The 23,092-nt window shown below is 33.7% G+C and overlaps 1 protein-coding gene across 5 annotated transcripts in view; it reads left to right on the top strand.

Annotated features, from left to right (window-relative positions):
• LOC148948425 (uncharacterized) overlaps nucleotides 1-23,092 on the top strand; it is a 223,088-nt gene that overhangs the window by 33,492 nt on the left and 166,504 nt on the right. For 4 of the 5 annotated variants that reach the window (XM_089094349.1, XM_089094346.1, XM_089094348.1 and 1 more), the window contains 3 exons: nucleotides 6,024-6,117; nucleotides 11,075-11,152; nucleotides 18,876-19,033. In XM_089094349.1, the coding sequence (XP_088950475.1) occupies nucleotides 6,024-6,117; nucleotides 11,075-11,152; nucleotides 18,876-19,033 (330 nt within the window). The remainder of the gene's footprint in view (nucleotides 1-6,023; nucleotides 6,118-11,074; nucleotides 11,153-18,875; nucleotides 19,034-23,092) is intronic. The other variant, XM_089094350.1, reaches the window with a different exon arrangement.

Genomic DNA, 23,092 nt, shown 5'->3' with positions numbered 1-23,092 from the left:
CAGCAGATGGTGTTCGGCGTAATATGGCGCACTGAAGTTATACCGTCAGACTGGTAGAAAGGAATCATCGTGCCAGTGTTTAAGCACAAGGGCAGCAAGACAGACTGCAGCAACTGCCGTGGTATCACCTTACTCTCTGTTCCTGGAAGGCAGTTTGCAATGCTCCTGTTGAAACGTGCAATAAGTTTACTAAATGCTTTGCGCCACCCCCAACAAGCCAGATTCATGCCAGGAATACCGACAACTGAACAGATTCATGCGGTCAGACAGATCGTTGAGAAGACACTGGAATTCAACAAGAAAGCTTACATAGCTTTCATTCCTTATGTAAGCAACAGCCTTCTTAGCATTAATTTTAACACCTCTTATCATACCTTGAGTGCTCAAAACCTCCAAGAGTTCATTTGTTTTGATATAATTTTTTAAGCTAGGACACACCAATCATCCGCATAATCTAAGTTTATGAGAGCTCTGCTTTTCCATTGGAAACAATGCTGTCCCAGAACCATTGCTGTGTCGTCGGGACAAAGTTTTTCAAAATATTCTATACATCAGGGAGGGAGGAGTTAATCCTGTTCAATGCTGATTTCACACCAAACCAACCAACTATTGAAACCCAAAACGAACAGAAATTACAATTAGCAGAAATTAGTGTGACTAGGGCTGACACCTTCCATGCCTTCTTAAGACCAGAACATAATTAGCACTTTACTAAAGAAAAAAAAATGAATATGCATTGTCAATTTAATAAACACATGCTGATATTTATTTCTTAAAGTCTTAATAATTTTCGATTTATTATAGTTAAAAAACTTAAAACATTTTAAATGTATTTTTTTAATAAAGTCCAAATTATCTTTTGATTTTGAGAAGACATGGGGATTGTCAGCCCTACCCATGTTAATGAAGTATCATGTTACTCATCTTTTGAATTATTTTACTTTATCACTTCTTCATCCAAAGTACACTGATCATTAATGAACTTTGACAGATTTTATTTCATAGAAGGGGAACTTTCAGGAATAAATTTAGTGCACAAATGAGTCTTGGGGAAAGTGTTTTTAGCATCATCCCTTTGCTAAATCCTGCTGTACAAGTTTAAAAAATTTAGAAAAATGTATCTTAAATAATCAATGCTGTTTAAGTTCATTTTATCAAATTTGATAAAACAATATTAAAATTGTTAAAGACATTATTTAAAATTCTACTCAGACCTTTGGAATTGTGTCTTCTACATTATCATGCACTTTTCTATGTATTTGAAGCTCTTTATAGCATTTGAAGCTCTTTATAGCTTCAAAATGAAGCTATAAAGAGAGTCGACGAGCTTCGTCTACTGGGGATTCATTTCTCCACCGATCTCTCTTGGAACAACCACCTTGATCGGGTGAGAACCTCCTGTGCAAGAAAGCTGGGAGTTACTCTTCGCTGCAAAAACCTTCTTCCATCAAGCTCGATCATCCCACTCTACAACTCTTGCATCAGACCCATAGCTGAATATGGATGCCCGCTATATGCTGGTGCTCCGAAAACGCTGTTGGCACCACTTCAGAAGATCTAGATTAGGGCAAATAGGGCGGGCTGCGCCTCTACACAAGAACCACTCCAGCCTCTAAATGAAAGGTTTGATGTAGCGTCGATGGCTGTTTTCTACAAGTACAGGAATTCGCCTCCCTCAGACGAGCTCTCTCGAATTGTGCCGAAGGCACACAGCTCGGTCTAATTATCTAAAGGAGGATACGCCGAAAACCGAGTACTTGAGGAACAGCTTCATCCGGCGTTGCTCTTCTATCTGGAACGATCTTCCTGGGGATATTATCCCTGCAAATTCCTCTGTTGACACCTTCAAAAGAAGCTTCAATAGACATTTAAAACCTCGAGGCCATTGAATGAGGTAAATGAATAGCGGCATATCAGATACTTTGAAGTACCTGGCGCCGTGAATATTGGAATAAAAAAAAAAGTATTAGAAATAAGAAAAGAGCAGAGATAGGAGCTTGAAAACCCTTTTGGGGCATAATTTAGGCTTTAAATTCATTCAAGGAAGTTTTATTCTTTTAACTTAACTATTCAACTGGACCTCTAAAACTACCTTTACTTGAATTCTACTAAAACTAGTCATCATGCTTTGCTTCATTATCAGTTTTTGAATATTATGCTTAAAATTCTCCAAGAACAATTTCATGTTTGAGAATGCTATAAATGTGTGCATTAAAATATTGTGTCATGCTGGAAATACTTTTCTGTTGAACAGGTTGATCTGCAAAAGTGTGTATGTTAATAAAACAATTAGTGGCAGAGGCAGGCTTATATTGCATGGAGAGGAGATCCTATGGTTCTGCTCCTCTATGGAATATCAACATTTCTACATTTTTAACATATTGTATTAATTTATTTGTTTTCTCTTTTTTACAGGGAACACTACACTAACAAGTTTAAAATACACTACACTCATGGAGTGTAGAAATGTGTTACGATACTATTTAAAATTTTTGAGGCAATTTGTCTTTTTTTTTTTTTTTTTTTTTGTTTTTTTTTGTTTTTGTTTTTTGTACTAAAATTTGACTTACAATCCAATATTTGAATTCTCAAGTAGAAAACGGAAAAGGTGGGAAACTACCAACCAATTTACAAGTATCTGTGCATACACTTTAACAGCAATAAATTATTTTCAATTTCCCTTCTAATAAACATCTGGAATTATCCAGGGGGAATATGTATTGGTAATTTTTTGGGTATTAGTCATTATATCTGTTAGCAATAAAAAAGGACAGATTTTATCTGTAGTTTAGTATGAAATACCTTGTTCTGCATCTCGGCTTCGGAATTAAGTTGGAATGTTCCAGAAATTTCTCAGAAATGTGTATGTTGATAAAACGATTAGTGGCAGAGGCAGGCTCATATTGCTTGGAGAGGAGATCCTATGGTTCTGCTCCTCTATGGAATATCAACTTTTTTACATTTTTAACATATGGCATTAATTTGTTTGTTTTCTCTTTTTTTACAGGGAACACTACACTAACAAGTTTAAAATACATTACACTCATGGAGTGTAGAAATGTGTTAAAATACTATTTAAAATTTTTGAGGCAATTTGTCTGTTTTTTTTTTTTTTTTTTTTTTTTTTTTTTTTGTAAAAAAAAATTTGTAAAAAAGTAAAAAAAAACTCTTTGGTACTAGGAAAGTCAAATGCTCCCTTATAGCCAGGCTATCAGGAAATATCCATCAACAGTTAGCTTTTCCCTCATCAAAATAGCATGCTGTAACCACTATAACTCACGCTATTTATGTTTATGATTCTGATGAAAAATAATGTGAATTTCTTAGTTATAAAAACTGAAATCTTGCAAGATACCTTATTCTGACGGTACTAGTTTCATCCGGCGGTATATTGTTCAAACAGCCTAACACACAGCCAGTGCTGTCAAGTGGGAGCATTTCCCATCCCAAGATTTGTTTGACCCCAAGATTTGTTTGCATTTCCCATCCCAAGATTTGAACTATTAATAAGTTAATGCAGTGTTTCATTTAAGTGTTTTATGATGATCGCTGATCAAAGTTTATTTTATGTGTGGCTTTCATTTGTTATTTTACTTTGTTCATGGCCGTATATTTGGCTTTAAAGCACACTTCTCTATCAATCTATCTAATATGCAGAATAATTGTACCAAACACATTCTACATGCAGACCCGCTATGCTTTTTTTTTTTTTTTTTTTTTGAGGCAATTTGTCTGTTTTTTTTGTTTTTTTTTGTTTTTGTTTTTTGTAATAAAATTTTACTTAAAATCCAATATTTTAATTATCAAGTAGAAAACGGAAAAGGTGGGAAACTACCAACCAATTTACAAGTATCTGTGCATACACTTTAACAGCAATAAATTATTTTCAATTTCCCTTCTAATAAACATCTGGAATTATCCAGGGGGAATATGTATAGGTAATTTTTTGGGTATTAGTCATTATATCTGTTAGCAATAAAAAAGGACAGATTTTATCAGTAGTTTAGTATGAAATACCTTGTTCTGCATCTCGGCTTCGGAATTAAGTTGGAATGTTCCAGAAAATTTCTCAGAAATGTGTGTGTTAATAAAACAATTAGTGGCAGAGGCAGGCTTATATTGCATGGAGAGGAGATCCTATGGTTCTGCTCCTCTATGGAATATCAACATTTCTACATTTTTAACATATGGCATTAATTTATTTGTTTTCTCTTTTTTACAGGGAACACTACACTAACAAGTTTAAAATACACTACACTCATGGAGTGTAGAAATGTGTTAAAATACTATTTAAAATTTTTGAGGCAATTTGTCTGTTTTTTTTTTTTTTTTTTTTTTTTTTTTTTTTTTTTGTAAAAAAAAAATTTGTAAAAAAGTAAAAAAAACTCTTTGGTACTAGGAAAGTCAAATGCTCCCTTATAGCCAGGCTATCAGGAAATATCCATCAACAGTTAGCTTTTCCCTCATCAAAATAGCATGCTGTAACCACTATAACTCACGCTATTTATGTTTATGATTCTGATGAAAAATAATGTGAATTTCTTAGTTATAAAAACTGAAATCTTGCAAGATACCCTATTCTGACGGTACTAGTTTCATCCGGCGGTATATTGTTCAAACAGCCTAACACACAGCCAGTGCTGTCACCCAATTAAAATTTGAGATAGTCAATTGGCTCAGCGTAGTTGAAATGTCAAGAAGTTATGAACTTGAAGATTTTTTTTTCATTTAATCTTTTTTTTTTTTTTCTTTTTTTTGTACTTCCCTCAACAGAAGTCCTTGATTCAGCCTTGCATGCCCAAATTTCTTTAGCAAAATTATCATTAAGAACTTCTCAAAAAAAACTACTGTTCATCGAAAATTTTGACTTCACGATCAAATCTTGTTTAAAATTTGACTTACAATCCAATATTTGAATTCTCAAGTACAAAACTGAAAAGGTGGGAAACTACCAACCAATTTACAAGTATCTGTGCATACACTTTAACAGCAATAAATTGCTTTCAATTTCCCTTCTAATAAACATCTAGAATTATCCAGGGGGAATATGTATTGGTAATTATTTGGGTATTAGTCATTATATCTGTTAGCAATAAAAAAGGACAGATTTTATCTGTAGTTTAGTAAGAAATACCTTGTTCTGCATCTCGGCTTCGGAATTAAGTTGGAATGTTCCAGAAATTTCTCAGAAATGTGTATGTTGATAAAACAATTAGTGGCAGAGGCAGGCTCATATTGCATGAAGAGGAGATCCAATGGTTTCTGCTTCTCTATGGAATATCAACATTTCTACATTTTAACATATTGTATTAATTTATTTGTTTTCTCTTTTTTGCTTAATTTGCCTCACACCCAAAACTCCTACCTTGGCTCAAAGTCGTTCCTAGGCAGTGGGACAGGGAACACTACACTATCAAGTTTAAAATACACTACACTCATGGAGTATAGACATATGATAAAATAACTATTTAAAATTGTTGATGAATTTTGTCGGTTTTTTTTGTACTTCCCTCAACAGAAGTTCTTGATTCAGCCTTGCATACCCAAATTTCTTTACTAAAATTATAATTAAGAGCTTATTCAAAAAAACTACTGTTCATCGAAACTTTTGACTAAATAATCAAATCTTGTTTAAAATGTTACTTACAATCCAATATTTTAATTATTAAGCAGAGAACTGAAAAAGCGGGAAAATACCAATCAATTTACAAGTATCTGTGCACACACTTTAAGAGCAATAACTAACTTTCAATTTCCCTTCCAATAAACATCTGGAATTATCCAGGGGGAATATCGATTGGGAATTATTCGAGAATTAGTCATTATATTTGTTAGCAATGAAAAGGGACAGATTGTATCTGTAGTTTGGTAAGAAATACATTGTTCTGCATCTCGGATTCGGAATTTTGGAGGGACGATCCGGTTCTCACAAAACAGAATGCACTACAGTGTTTTTTGTCTTTTATGCCTGTTGTCTGACAGTCTATTTGATTAGTAATTAATTATCTGTTAATTGTTTCCAGACTTCAACTTATGTCGGTGCAGCTGCTCCTGAGGAAGAGGAAGATTCTGAGGAAGATCCACCTCCTATTGCCGCCAGACCTCAAAAGACCAGTCGTAAGTAGCTAAGACTTGTAACTGTATCTACATAGGTTTGTAAAAAATGCTACAGTGGGGTAAATATGCAACGAATTACGATAACCAGTTTTTGGAAGTCTTAAGACTGGTAAACGTTTTTCAACAGTAATTTTACCAATTTTTAGCTTCTAAACTTTGACCTGTTTGTTCCCATTTTCTGATATTAGATGACTGAAGCAAACAGAGCCTTTCTTTGGGCATTGCCTAAAGCAAAGAGAAGATATTGAGGTGCAAATAATATTATTAAAATAAAAATAAAAATTCGGTTGTTAGGCTCTGAATCCGCTTTGAGCCAAAATCCGCTTTGCCAACGGAATGTCATCTTTATATGATATAAAAAGTGTCTATTTTAAGCAAGTTACAATGGTCTTAGTAAAACTGAAGCTTCAACTAACTAAGCAAACCCAGCTAGATCAGGTGGTAAGCAGAGCAGAGTTAGACGTGCCAGCTGAATAGACAATTAATTGGAAAGCGATTCCCATGAACAGGAAGACCTTCAGGAGGATAGGAGCTCAAACGAGAAAGTCAAAGCGGGTGAAGTCAGTCTTTTTTGGCTACAAATCGATAAGAGATCAAATGAGAAAGACAAAGCGGGCGAAGAAAAAGGCATTAGAGGCCAACTCAGCAAGAATAAAAAGAAATCCAGGATGAAATCTAATCTATCGTTCACCAGTCCCCTCATTGAAAATTTTTTTCTCTTTCTTTATAGAAGACGATAAATTTTGTTAAGTGAAACTAATTTTGAAACCTAAAAAAAAAAAAAAAAAAAAAAAAAAATGATATTTTGTTCTGATGGGAACGTTTTATTTACCCCAGAAAAAAAATTCTATTGGATAACGTTAATTTTTGTTCAAGACGCAATATTTTACTCCCTTCGAAACTGAACTTGGGTTCAAAAACATTATTATCATCAAACAAAAAGAAGATTATAAATTAAAATAAAAACTCCAGGAGGAACTAAGTAACGAAAATGCCATATAGCAGCCATGAAAGCAAGAAATGTAATGATATTAACATTGTTTACAGAGGATGAAGCACAATTAAAGTTTAAAAAAGAGAATCACCTGCACTGAGAAAAACGAGCAACGAAAGACGACCTAACCTCTCAGAGTAACAGCCGTCAGTCTTTTTTGGCTACAAATCGATCAAAAACTTGGTCAGCATCGACCTGGATATCGTGGTTCAGGGTCGTGTGAGCTTGTCTGTTCAGACGCTCCTCGCCTGTTGAGCTCCGCAGATAGGTTTTTAATCGCTTAAGATAGCTAAAGCTCCTCTCAGCAGAAGCGGTAGTCACTGGTAATGTCTGAAAAATCGTCAAAAGCCTTCGAATGCATGGAAAAAGTTTTGCATCACATGACGCAAGAGTCGAAGCAACAGTTGATGGTTCCTCAGACATTCGGAGCCACTTCTGTTTCCAAAGGACTAACTAACATTCGAGCGCACGTTTACCCCCATGAAATTCCTCGTAAACAGCAACAGCGTTCACACATTCATTAATTTTTAATGACTCGCTGTTAGCTGGCAAAAGCTTTCCGATTTATTGAAAGATGCCTCCTGATGGCGCAAAAATCTTTGATCAAATTCTTCAATAAGTGAAGCAAAGTATGGTTCAAACAATGACTCGCGATAATAAAAACCTTGATGGACTCATTATTGTTGATGGACTTTTGGTGGATAGACCTTGGAACAGTCGGAGCCTCATTTAACTCTTGTGCAAGCTCATAGGCTTTCTGAAAAATTGTTACAAAATTATTTTGTTTTGACTGCAGTAAAGTGTCAGAACATAGCTTAACATGCCGACAGCACTCAACTAAGTCTAAATCTCCGGCTTACAGCGCCTTAGAGACAGAGAGCATTATGGCACTTACAAACTCTAGCATAGCCATCATGAACATAAAACTAAATTCGCTTGCTGCTGAAACCAACGCATTCGCTTTTGAAATATCTTCCCTATCGCACCGTATGCTACCGACTATTTCCACAATTACAAAAATAATCGCACAATACAAAGAAATAAAAACTAAAATGCAATCGTGACACTCCACCCATCTCGTTTCGTACAACTTCACAAGCTTCCTCACAGGACTATCGAGACAAATGACAAACATATTCGTTCTTTTTGGTGAGGATAATAAAAATGATATAATCTGCTGTATAGTAGCAATGGTTGACCTAACAAGTCCTACCCTACTAGTTTTACATAAAGCCAAATTTAAGCTGTGTGGTGCACAGTGGGTGTAGATTACATGCAGATATTTTTTCCTTATTTCTGCCTTTGCATCAGAATAGCAGCCCGACATGTTGCTGGCCCCATTAAAACCATCCCCCACAAATTTCTCCATTTTTAATCCGAACGCAATGCATTGGCTGATGATTTGTTTCGATACTGCAGAGCCGGTGAGGTTTCCGGAAACAGGAACAGGAACAGAAAACCCGAGAAACCGCTCTTCAAGTAAAGCACGAGTTTCTTATTAGTATCTGACTACAAGAACTAACTAGAACTAATTAGGCTTGTCAGCATGTGTATCAATAACTGTACAACGAACCTGAAGAATCCTTTGACGCTATATGCTGATGAATATAAGCTCCTAGGACTGGCCCAGAACAACCTATATCTATCAACTATGCAAGAAGATCTGCACAGACTATCTAGATGGTCATCGGATTGGTGTCTACAGTTCAATGCCTTAAAATGTAAAGTTCTACGTCTTGGACACAATAATCCAAAACTTGCATATCACATAGGAGACGTCCAGCTTGAGTCTGTCAGTGAGGAGAAGGACCTGGGGTTATTGTTGACAATTAGCTGAAGTTTCACTGCCACACACGAGTTCAAGTTGCAAAAGCAAACCAAGCCCTTGGCCTCATAAAGCGAACACTTACCACCAGGAAGTCGGGAGTGATTACGAAACTGTACAAAGGCATGGTCTGTCCTCACCTGGAATTTGGCATGACCCTAGCCTCTCCGTACTGTAAGACGGATGTGAAAGTACTTGAGTGTCCAAATAAGAGCAACTAAGCTTATCTCTGCGTTCCAAGACAAATCTTACAAGGAACGTCTCACCTTACTCAAACTCCTACCTTAGTATACCGTAGGAAAAGAGGAGACGTAATAGCAACTCCTAAGTTTCTAGAAAATGACCTATTAAGTCATGTCTTTTCCCCGTCCTTCTCAACTACCACAAGAGGACACACCAAGAAGCTGCAGGCCCCCCGTTGCATCAAGCGAGAGCGCCAACAGTTCTTCTCAGTCCGTTCCGTCCCACTCTGGAATAGCCTATCCGAAGCCACCGTCCAATCTAAAACTCTAGATGCCTTCAAGAAAGGAGTTGATCAAGACTCGGCCAACGCCGAATGGAGGCTGAACTGGGATGTCAAATCATAACTTGAAACACCACCAGCGAGATTTCTACAGGAGGCTCAATACCACCTTATCTTGCTGGACATGTAATTTAAGGTAATTTTCTTTCTTTCCTCCCACATGACATGTCCGTTTCAATGCTTAGCTTACACGGGAAGTATAGCAGTATTTGAAACTTCGAATGAACTATCGCCTCTTAGTCTAATTTTTTATCGCAATTCATTCATTGCAGAGAAGCTAGTGCTTATAGCTGCAGGGGTTGAATAGTAAGAAAAATTTCTTGAAATGTTGTTTGATTATAGGAGGCGACTGCACGTTTGATGATAAAATAATGATATAAGCTTGCTGGAGAAATGGATAGCCATTTAACAAGAAATGAAAAAAAGAACGGGTGTTGCAAATAACTTAAAAGCGTGAATATTTCGGAACTTACTATATTGGCACTTAAAAAAAAGAAGAAAAGAAATTTCGGGGGACGAGGGCGGGCCTGCCCCGCCCCCCCCCCCCTGGATACGCTACTGATTAGAATTTACCATCATAATACTTAATGAACTTGTAAGTTTACAGTCAAGAGTATACTCTCTAAAAATTGCGATTCATTTAGGTGTGGGGGGGGGGGGTATTTCAATATGAGGAAAAGTTTTTAGCCAAGCCGGACAAATATTCGCGTGTTTTATGGCTGTTTATATTAACTTTATGCTGATGATCAATTTTAAATAGGAAATGTAAATAATGAATTGTAAGAAATAAAACCATTTTCTACTTCTTCTGTGAAAAGATTCTCCAGCTTCTGAACAATATAGGCAAAGATCTGTTGTTTCAGTCAGGATTTATATGTACCTGATGTGCATCAAAGACGGATCAATTTTTGTTCCAAATTGATTATTATTAACGGAATTAATAATTATTTATTAACGTATTAAGTATATAAATTATTGTTATTAATTAATTAATCATTAAAGGATTTAGTTAATAGTTATAATTGGAATAATTTTTATTAGATTAATTTTTTACTCGTTGTAGGCATGTTTTTGTGTAAAAATCTATTGTTGCTAATCTAAAGCTAAAGAAGTAAGGTATATAAATGAGAATCACCATCTATCTAAAAAAAAAATACGAAATCTACAATGTATTTCTTTAAAGACGTGCACCGTAGGTACTCATCAGGGACATAAGATGGTTTCTTTTAAACAATCTCACAAAAATACGAAATAACATATACATTATTCATTTCTGTATTCGTACATGAATATATATCATTCATTTCCATGCAAACTTAATGTCTCATTCATATTTCCTGCGCCCATACAACTAATATATTTCTTTAAAGTATTGTACCATTGGTACCACCAAATAGAACATAATGTACAAGGATTTTAATGGCTCTGGCTTAAGATTAAATATAAAAAAACAAGTTTGTTTTATCTGAAAGTAAGGAGCAACATTAAAACTAAAGACGAACAGGAATTTTTTGTATTTGAGGGGGTTCCCCCTCAATACCTTGCTGTTAATGCTAAAATTTTTATTACTTTCAAAAAAGCTTACTATTTTAATTAAACGGCCCTTGTGTTTCAGGTGTCGTTCTTATGAAATTGGGACAAATTGTCAAACTTTGGCCTAAAATTGTATATTGTAAATTGTTGCCTGTGATTGGTAAGACTAAGCTTAATGAATATTATATATTTGAAATCAGTATATTAAGCCGATTCTTGTAATATATCTAATGATAGCAAAATTTTGTTTTTTAGAGTTTCGATTGAGCCGTGTCGCTGCTTACTTACAGCTCGTTACCACGAACTGTTTGATCTTGGTTTGAAATGTAAGTTTTGTATCTTTGCTAGTGACAAAAACTGCAAAACTATCCATGCTAGGGGCGGGAATTTTGAATAGAATAAGAAGGAACCATGAGAGAGATTATAAGCGGTATGAATTGAAAAAAAAAATTGAAATCAGCTGCTAATTATAGAAAGTGGAGCAAGTAGTGGATTGTAGCAAAATATACAACATACAATATTCAAGGTATAAATATGGCTATAAAGACTATACATGTCATACCTCTTTACCTTGAAGAGCATAATATGCATCAGATGCATTAAACTAGTTTAAACTAACACCATTTTTGTTTTTGCAGAGTTAAAAACATTGGACGGGAGTTGAGAGGTAACTTTTTCTTATGCACTATTTATCTGTATTTCGGAATTGCATTACTTGATTCTATAGTTGGTATCTTCAACTGGTGGTGTTTTATCCTGTAGTTTTTTCTTAATTATAATTTTGTTTATGCATTAAAAGAAAACATACAACATCATTGCCCCGAGGTTTGGAAGGGAGTAAATACGAGTAATACAGCATTCAGAAAAACAATTCAAGTAAAATAAGGAGAGAGGAAGGAGAAAATCTAGTAAAATCAGCGAGGAATGGAAAATAATGAAAGAAGCTTGACTTGTTCGGTCTTAGACCGCCAACCTCCATGAAAACATCGCACTCTCAGTCATTCCAAAACAAACTTAGGACGTCTGAAAACAGCGTCTCAAATTTGTACACTTCCAAACCATGAAATTTCAGCAATTTTCGGAATTCTTGCAGAATAATGCATGATTTTAACTCACTTCGTAAATCTTCCCAAATTGGAGGCCAAATACTAAATCTTCATCTTGAATAAAATTTATTTTGTTATTCATTTGTTATTCAGCTCTGTTTACAGAAATTTTCAATACAAACAATACTTGTTTTTTGTTTTTTTTTTCGTCACACTTTTCCTTGTTTGAAATTTTGTAGGTGCTGCATCTTATGCATTTCATTGTGTAAATTGTTTTGCCTTTGGTTATTTGTTCGATGCTTGCCTTGGTTTTTAACTTTTCTTCTTTTTTTCTAACAAGCAACAATTTTATCGTCCAATATTAACGGTCTGGAATTTAATGGAAGCCCCTGGCAATTCTAAAGTTTGATATATGGCTTTGGATTGGGATTTCAGTAAAAGATAATAAGGAAGACCAGCATTCTTTATTTGTTTCTTTTTAATTTGGATTTCAGTCAAACTCTCCTGAATTAACTTAGAAAGTTATATGAATCGTGGTTATTAGTTACTTCATTTGGGTTAAATGAGCCTTATGGACCATTCACAGAGGCACGTCCCGCCATTGTGAAAGCACGGGAAAAATGCTGCTGAATTGAACAAGCTAAAGCCAAGATTTCTTACATCTCGATAAAATTGGAAGAAATAAAAAGTTGTTACACCCTGAAGTGTTATTTGATATTAATGGTAAAGAATTTAGAGGACCACAAGCTGTTGCTAAGAAGTTTAGTGAATATTTTGCTAGTATTGGATCATCTGTTGTTTCAGGAGAAGTTGACCTTTCTTCCCCAAGGTCGCATAAAAAATATCTACCGCCCACTGAAGATACGAGCATATTTATGGCCCCGGTTACTTTTGCAGAATTTCAAAAGGTCATTAAGAATTTAAAAAATGGTAATTCATTGGGATATGATGAACTTTCAACTAATTTGCTAAAAAATATTGCAGGTGTAATTTTTGAACCATTGCTTCATATTTTAAATTTATGTATTTTCTCAGGTACATTTCCTAAAAGATGGAAAATTGCACGTGTAATACCATTGCATAAAAAAGGAGATAAATCTGATACAAATAATTATCGTCCTATTGCAATTTTATCACCATTGTCTAAAGTATTGGAAAAAATTTTAAAAGGAAGGATTACTAATTATCTAGATAAAATAAATTTGTTTATCAAATATCAGTTTGGATTTAGGGCAGGCCATTCGACGGAACAAGCAGTTGCAGCTCTTGTATTAGAAATAAATGACTGCTTAGATAGTAATTATCATGTATCTACTGTTTTTTATGATGTTAAAAAAGCATTTGACACTTTAAACCATGAAATTCTTTTTGATAAAATGGAAAATTCCGGTATAAGAGGGAAAGGACTAGATATAATAAGATCATACCTTTATGGACGTAAAATCGTGGTAGATGTTGATGGACATTTGTCTAGTTTAAATGATCTTGAAGATATTGGTGTCCCACAAGGATCGGTATTAGGTCCGCTTTTATTTTTGATGTATATTAATGATCTTCCACGATGTTTGCAGGGAAATAATGGTCTTGCAATTTTATTTGCAGATGACACAGCTGTTTCTGTTAAAGCGAAGGATTCATCTACATTGATTCAAAATTTGTTTAACACTGTTAGTTCAGTTAATCGATGGCTTGTTTCTAATTATTTAGTACCGAATTTTAAGAAGACTGAATTTATGGTTTTTGGTCATTCAAAACGTGCTACTAAAAAATTTCATGTCAGGAGCTTCAAGTTGGTGAGCATAAAATACGTAGAGTTCAATCATATCGTTATTTAGGAGTTTTTATTGATCCCCTTTTGTCATTTCAAACTCATATTGATCATTTAAGGGTGAAACTTTCGCAAAATATTGGGTCTATGTATCGTTTGCAACATGTTTTTCCATTTTCAATTTTAAAAATAATTTATCATTCTTTGATTGCTCCTTATTTAAATTATTGCACAATTATTTATTTAAATACTTTTTGGACGCATATAAAACCCCTACAGATCCTTCAAAATAAAGCAGTGAAAATACTTGGAAATTTTTTACATCGTCCATCAAAACTTAGAGATGCATCGGAAAATGAAACATTATTTCTTTTCTTGAATTTATTAGATCTGAAACATATAAGAGAACTTAATATATCAATATGGCATTTTAAAATACAAGATCCTAGTAGTTATTTTTATGAAAAATCTCTGTTGATTCTGCCCCCTCCTTCGGCTCTTAGGTGTTCTGGAACATATCGAATTCCCTTTGTTAATTGTGAAAGATCTAGATTTTCAATTAGATACCAAATACCATTTATTTCAAATAAATATAGGCTGAAAGATAGAATTCAAATTGAGTCATTTCGGCAAATATCAGTTCTAAGGAAGAAAATATTAAAATTATGTATTGACCTGTGATGGTGGAATAGAATTTTTTTATTATTATTATTATTTATTTTTTTTTTTATATTTGTTACCCATGTTGGGATAGCCTTCCGTGCCCCACTTGTCCAGCGTTTGTTTTCTTTATGTTTGTTATGTTTTTTGTTTTTTCTTTAACCAGGTTTTTTTTTCTTTCTCTCTTTTGTTATGATGAGAAAATGTTTTTTTTTTTGTTTTTTTTTTATTTTTTTTGTTTTTTTATTATTAATACCCAATTTTACGAGCTTTTCTCTCTGTTGGGGGTATATGTTTTTTGTTATGTTGAATTAATCAAATAAACAGTTAAACAGTCAACTAAATTATTCCTAAGACTTCATTTTAATTTTATCTTGATGCTAAGTTGAAACGTGAGTGAGAACAAGTTCTACTAGCATACTTTGATGCTATTAATAAAATATAGTGATGGCAATGAAAGAATAGAAACCGAGGACATCAAAGTGAAAAAAGAGGTATGATTAAAAACAAGCCAGGTTGTTTCAAATTTTATAAAGTTTTTAGAGATGCACCATGTGTTTGTTGGCACTTCTCCGTTGAATCCTGAAAATAAATGAGCAAAACCAATAAGTTATATTTGATAACGTTTTCCGTCTTTGAAAATTAGACACTAACAAACTTATGACTCCCAAAGACAACTGTACCGTCAAGAAAGAACTTTATTTTATCTTACTTTGTATATCTTTTTATTAATTTATTTCTTACTTTATTACTTTTATTTTATTATACTTTTTATTTATTTTTGTTACTTTATTACTTACTTTATTACTTTTATTATCTTACTTTTATTTTATCTTGCTTTTTATTTATTTTTATTACTTTATTACTTACTTTATTTATTACTTACCTTATTACTTTTATTATCTTACTGTTCATTCCTTTTTATTACTTTATTACTTACTTTATTACTTATATCATCTTACTTTTTACCTCTTTATTATTTACTTTATTTCTTTTATTACTTACTTAATTACTTTTATTTTATCTTACTATGTGCTCATTTTTCATCCACATTTAATTTTTTGAGTTTGATATCGGCTACTACCAAAAACTGCACAACTGCTTGTCGTTGAGATATGAGTAGTTGCTAATAACACCCTTTATGCTTCCTGGAAAATCTATCGAAATAAGGATCGTTGAATATCTATTTCAAAACCTGCTTCTTTTTTTCACTAATCATCGGCACTGTTTCTGGTTTCTGTTTTCTGTTTTTGTCTAACCTGTTTCTGTTGTTAAAAAAAAAATTAAACCGAAAAAAGGAGCAGGTCATGTGTTTTTATCGGACCTGTTTCTTTTTCGTATTTCTATTTTTGCCTAACCTGTTCTGTAAAAAAAGAGAAAAAAAACGAACCGAAAACAGAAACATGTCTTCTTTTTTGTCGGACCTATTTATTTCTTTGTTATTTTTTTTTTTTTTTTTTTTCTTTTTTTTTTTTTTCTTTTTTTTTTTAAGCGTTTCGTTTCTTTCTTTTTTCTGCAGTTTACCAAGTGCTAGAGAACCCAGCGACGGTAAAGTGGATTGTTTTTGTTTTTTGTTTTTTTTTACCAGGCAATACAGAGCCCCGGATTAGATCTTGGCTGAAAAATGGTGTGGAGTTGCGTGGAGATTATACATTAGCGTCTCATTAAGAACTCTTCGTACTCGTGTATAAAACCGAACATAAATATGGTGAATATTTTTAAACAAATGATTGATATCAAAATTGTATTAAAAAAAAAAATAAGTACAAGAAGTGTAACAAAATTAAAATCAGTGAAATCTCGTTGGTAATCCTTTGGTAATAGTGATTCTTTCTTCTTTTATCTCATAGAAGGGGGAAGGGATAGTTGAAACTTTCACGAACATTTTTTACTGAACTGGGCGTTAAGGTGACTTCAATTTTTTTTTAGGGGGAAGGGGTGCAGGGATTCGATTGGTATCAAACTGAAAATGTAAGAATATATAGAACATACAATCTAACAGCATAAATTATAAGAGACCATGGACACCCTTTATATGGGTGCAGGGATTCGATTGGTATCAAACTGAGGATATAAGAACATATAGAAAATACAATCAAACAGCATAAATTATAAGAGACCATGGACACCCTTTATATGGGTACAGGGATTCGATTGGTATCAAACTGAAAATATAAGAACATATAGAACATACAATCTAACAGCATAAAATATAAGAGACCATGGACACCCTTTATATGGGTGCAGGGATTCGATTGGTATCAAACTGAAAATATAAGAACATATAGAACATACAATCTTACAGCATAAATTATAAGAGGCCATGGACACCCTTTATGGGGGTGCAGGGATTCGATTGGTATCAAACTGTGAAAATATAAGAAGATATAGAACATATAATCAAACAGCATAAACTATAAGAGGCCATGGATACCCTTTATATGAGTGCAGGGATTCGATTGGTATCAAACTGAAAATATAAGAACATATAGAACATATAATCAAACAGCATAAACTATAAGAGACTATGGACACCCATTATATGGGTGCAGGGATTCGATTGGTATCAAACTGAAAATATAAGAACATATAGAACATACAATCTAACAGCATAAATTATAAGAGACCATGGACACCCTTTATATGGGTGCAGGGATTCGATTGGTATCAAACTGAAAATATAAGAACATATAGAACATACAATCTAACAGCATAAATTATAAGAGGCCATGGACACCCTTTATTGGGGTGCAGGGATTCGATTGGTATCAAACTGAAAATATAAGAACATATAGAACATATAATCAAACAGCATAAACTATAAGAGGCCATGGACACCCTTTATATGGGTGCAGGGATTTGATTGGTATCAAACTGAAAATATAAGAACATATGGAACATATAATCAAACAGCATAAACTATAAGAGACCATGGACACCCTTTATATGGGTGCAGGGATTCGATTGGTATCAAACTGAAAATATAAGAACATATAGAACATACAATCTAACAGCATAAATTATAAGAGACCATGGACACCCTTTATATGGGTGCAGGGATTCGATTGGTATCAAACTGAAAATATAAGAACAAATAGAACATAAAATCTAACAGCATAAACTATAAGAGGCCATGGACACCCTTTATATGGTTGCAGGGATTCGATTGGTATCAAACTGAAAATATAAGAACATATAATCAAACAGCATAAACTATAAGAGACTATGGACACCCATTATATGGGTGCAGGGATTCGATTGGTATCAAACTGAAAATATAAGAACATATAGAACATACAATCTAACAGCATAAATTATAAGAGACCATGGACACCCTTTATATGGGTGCAGGGATTCGATTGGTATCAAACTAAAAATATAAGAATACGTAATGCTTTCACTGCTTGTTTGAGCTCACAAGTCTGAAATGACAAGACTTTCTTCAAGGAGAAAAGGGAGGGGGGGTAAATACAAAAACTTCTTGCAGTTTTTATTATATTTTTTTGTTTTCAAGTGGTTATTTCTGACAACTCTTGGGAGGTGGAGCAAAAAAGCGAAAGAAATACTACGGGCCCTGGTGTGCATCTAGAGGTGTGTTCCTCTAGATTATGGGAGAAGTATGCATTTCGAAAATTATCTTCGTAAAGTATTTAGTCTATACATGATTATTATATAATATCTTGGTATTTTTTGTAAATGAGTCTTGGGTGTTAATTAAATTAAAATTTTTAGCCCTGCATATAATGGTTTCTACAAATAATAATTTAAAAGACTTAAGTTTTCTATTTCAGCTGAAATAAACATGTTTCATAATTTAAATGCAATGTAATTTTTGTAATCAATCAAAACTTGCCTTAAAACCCACTCAACAATAAAATCATAATACAAACATTAACGCCATCTGGCAATATTCCATTTGTGTCATTAAAATTTGGTTAGAAAAAATTACTTTCGTCAGCTTAATGATTTTTGCACGAAATGTTTTCAAAATAATGTATGTTTAAGTGAACCATCTGATGAAAAACGAGGTTAATTTTACCGTTTGAGTTTACATTTTCAATGTTTTATTTCCGGCAATTCTTTGGGTTGAGTAATGAAAAAGGGAGAGAAATAGTATTGACCCTACCATGCCCCACTCAGAGTACGGGGTCGTTTGTAACGACCGGCGGAAAGAAGAGTAGATTTACCTATAAGGGTTGTAATTCTCCAGTAAAGAAAAGTTTGGGGCTTTGTCCATTTTGAAGATTGAATATGTGTTGTTTCTTTGGTTTAACTTCCACTCAATTATACCCACCTCAAACTCCTCCATCTTTCCGAAACAGCACTAAATGGGGACTCCTTGACCTCGAAGCTTATTTTTCCTTCTTTTTTTTCTCTCTCTCTTTTCACTTTTATGTTTTTGGTTTCAGCTTCATCAGATGATGTTCCCGAGTACTTAAAAAGACGTCTGAAATTTCTCAATTATGTATGTTCAAAAAGGGCCTCAGAACATAGAAAGCTTCGTGAGGAAGTTTGTAAATTGAGAAGGGAAATAGCTGAGCTGAAAGAGATCAATAGAAAATTGCAGGTTTGTTTTTCATATGCATATCAGTCAATTATGTTTTATCTTACTTTCATTGCAGTTTATTGTTCTAGTTTGCCTCTGGATAACCTTCATGGCTTTACATAATTCCATGAAAAATAAAGTAAACCTATAGTGAGCACAAACTAGTTCCTATAAAAGGTCAAACTCAAATCGAGCAGAAGGACATATGAATGCTTCTATTCAGGGATACAATCAATTAACTATATATTATGTAAAAATAAATTATAAACGTCGGTAAGACAAATAGCAGAAATGTAAGAGAAAAATATAGAATTGCAGGTTGGTTTTCCGTTTGTATATCAGTCAGTTGTAATGGGGGGGGGGGTTTACAAAAAGGTGATTTATTCATATATTTTCGGATGTTTCCTCATATGGGAAATTTCAATTAATTAATTCAATGGGGAAAATTAGTTAAACTCTAAACTGATGGTTCGCGAGTGGCATACCTAAGTGGAGGCGGGACTTTATGTGTAGGGAGCTTAAATTTACGGTACGGATGGGGAACTTCCATTAATGGCCATACTGAGTCAAAACCAGAGTGAACGTATTATTTTCCCTTGGGAGCGAGTGGAGACACAAGGACAAGCTAATTTCAAGAAATACTAGCATTAAGAAAATAAAATAAGAAGATGATGCATTTATTACTCACACAACTGGAACAGAGCTCGGTATATCAAGATATTTGCAGTAAATGGCACTAAGTTAAAACTGGTCACTGGTTCAATACTATTGTTCTGAACTGACAATCGACTAACTAGATAAGACTCATTCCCAAATAAGACTGTCATAAGATTCCAAAGTTAAGACTCGCACAAATAGACTGCTCCAAAAAGACTGTTTCAAAATTGCTAAGTTCTCGCTATCTACTCATTCTAATTTCGCCAGAGGTTACGTCCGGGCGTTACTAAAGAGCGCACTATATTAATCCTATTGGTTCAAATTTTTGTCTTCTATTACTATTGGGCAGTGCTGTCCCAATCAGCTACTCGATTTTAATTAACTTATTAGCATGTTACAATTTTTTACTTGATACAAAGTTTACCATTGTATTACACGCAAATATTTCCAGAAGTTTTTTCCTCGTAATTTATACAATTTTTGACACATTTTATGCAAATTTCAAACCTAAGATTTATAGTTACATTTCGCTTCGGAATTCCTCCCAGCATGGTACTTTTTTTTACTAGATACAGAGTTTAACATTGTATTTAATTTATACCATTTTTGACATATTTTATGCAAATTTCAAACCTAAGGTTTATTGTTACAATTGCAATACAATGTTTCGCTTCTTTTTAAATTTGATAATTACTTGTTACTTAAATTTTTTGGGTTTATATTCTGGGCATTTTTACTTGGAAAATTTTTGGGGTATTGGAAATTGATTCCATTACATATCATCCTTCCCATTCTTAACGATGTCCTCATCGTTGTGTTACCCTACTCTTTCTGCTCTTTTAAATTTTGATCTCGCTTCCCCCCTTTTTTGACTTGGTGTTTGTTGCTTTAATTAACTTAGCCTTGGAAAGATATATATTTTTTTTTCATGTTCCCGATTGTTTTACTAGACTACATTTATTAAAACATCACCTTAAAGTCCACCAACTATACACTCTATTTGACGAAAGGGTCAAAGAGTTTCTATTGACTAATACATTTGATTATATGATTATGTAATAATTATTGTTCCCTCCACCTGATACTAAAATTCCTTCACCTGATATGCTAATAATTCTACATGGTTCTAACTAACTAAGCACTGCCTTTGCGACTTTTTTATCACTTAAAATGGTACATATTTGCTTTTTCTCTAAGCTTAACTATACTTCCAACTGATATTATAATGATACGGTACGTAATTAATTCTAATTGGTTTTACATGGTTCTAACTAATCGAGTTCTGCTTTTGCGACTATTCTATGACTTAAAATGGTACATATTTATTTTCTTTCTCTAAACTTGACTATACTTCCACCTGACATTATAATGATACGACACGTAACTGATATCAAGGCACTAATATATATATAAGATAAATGATTGGGAATAAATGGTTTCACAATATAATTTTTAAACTTTATGTATGATTGCAACATTGGGAAATGTAACTTACACTTATTTTCAACTGATTATGAAATCTTGTTCAGTATTCACTAAAGTTATACTTAGATACATAAGATTCACACTTACTTCATCATTCTACGTGTCTATAATACTCACATACGTTGTCACTTTATTTTGGGCTTCCGTCGAACTAACTATTGTGTCAGCTAGGTGTTTATGGTTTGTCTTCTTGGTGTTTCATCTTTTTTCACTTGTTGCTTAGGATAAGCGTTTACATTGTTCCTAAGTACGACTATTTGCACAAAATTGTCCGTGCGTGGCTTGTCACGTCAAATACGTTGAATTGACGCTACCGAGTCGTTGAAATTTTCACTAGGTACATAACTCTTCGGGAATTGGTCACCTGAAACGGGCATCTTGATCGATGGGCTGGGTATCTCTTCTTGGATACTTTTATCCTCGGGAAAGTCTAATACTCGTACAGTCTGTTTCCCGTAAGTTTTTCACTATAGTCTTTCCTTTATTTGGACTATGTGTTATGTAAGACATGTAAGGGTAACTATGGATGGATTAAAACTCTATCTCAGGTTCTATATTTGATGTATTGTCTTTGATTCTTGTTATAATGATATATCATTATTGAGGGATAAAACGATAATGACGGGTTGGTTTCCTTCTTTTAACATTTCGTTTTGGGAAAAATTTAGCACGTACAGTTTATATTTCCCACAAAGTTGATTATGATTGGTTCCTCTTCTCATGGAGGATAGTTTGGTTTCCTGACATCTAATTGGGTATGTTCAAAACTTGATCTTGGCCTCTTGGTTTAACATATTGTCTTTGATCTGAGGCTTAAGATATACCATTTTTGAGGAATTGGCTCCAAGGTTATTCTTGGTGTTATAAACATTAGATCTTTAGGACTTTGCCGTCTAAGGATAGTTATTTGACGGATATTTATGCAGTTTTACGACATGACTGGTCGGGGTGGGTCATTTCATATATGAATACTTATATATGGAGTTCTTGATTCGCCGATAGTGGTTGGGGTAGTGTTACCTGATACTAGGCTTGGATGACTTGGATTTTCATTAGGTCATTGTCTTCAGGGGTTTCCTCGGTGAGTACTTTTTCGGTGGTTGACAAATGATGAGACTAGATGCTACTGGGTTGTATCTGTGTTGTTTGCTGGTACACCAATAGTTAATCTTCACTGATTACTCTGCATCCTAGAATATAAATATCCGGGCAGAATCATATGCTCTTTATAATCACACAAGTTAAAACACGAACAGCATTAATACAATATTATACGGGGACTATTGTTTTTAATAATAGTCATAATTAGTCGTACTAATCACATCAATTTAATATGGGTATATTTAAACTCAACGATAAAATGAATAAAAGCAATCATGCTCTACATGCATATTGCAGCAATACTAGGTTACTACGAGACAATTTAAGTAATCATACGAGAAATGATCACATCTACAAAAAAAAATAACGCAATATGAAATTTTCAAGATTTGGTGATTATATATATATATACTTGTATAGATGTGCGTTTGACATCTGTTCAATACTTAATACATTTTTAAATGTTATTCAACACTTATCTACTTTAGCATTAACTTTTTTTATTATATAACTACATGCGAGGTAGGTTACATGGTTTTATAAGAGGTCTTGATTTACTATAAATTTTCAAGTTTTTACTGTTTATGCGCGTCCATAGAAATATATCTTTGCAGCTGCATGGGTTTGCACACAAAATAAGTAGAAACTTGGGACTGGACATGGCACGAATGAGGACCTCTATTCCCATTCGCTCGATAATGTCCTCCCTTACTATCTTTATCTTATAGGTTCTCAGGGAGTTCCGGGTTGAGGTTTTGCATCTCAATTGGCTCGATATGATCTGTCTTTGCTCTTTTTCTACGTGTTAGTCTCAACACTCTTCCGTAATTTAGGTTC

The sequence above is a fragment of the Artemia sp. Qi Xiang Cuo genome, chromosome 9 (genome assembly GCF_049724085.1).
Source record: "Artemia sp. Qi Xiang Cuo chromosome 9, ASM4972408v1, whole genome shotgun sequence".
Taxonomy (NCBI): Eukaryota; Metazoa; Arthropoda; class Branchiopoda; order Anostraca; family Artemiidae; genus Artemia; species Artemia sp. Qi Xiang Cuo.
The sequence above is the reverse complement of the archived record's forward strand: the minus strand, read 5'-3'. Positions and strand labels throughout refer to the sequence as shown.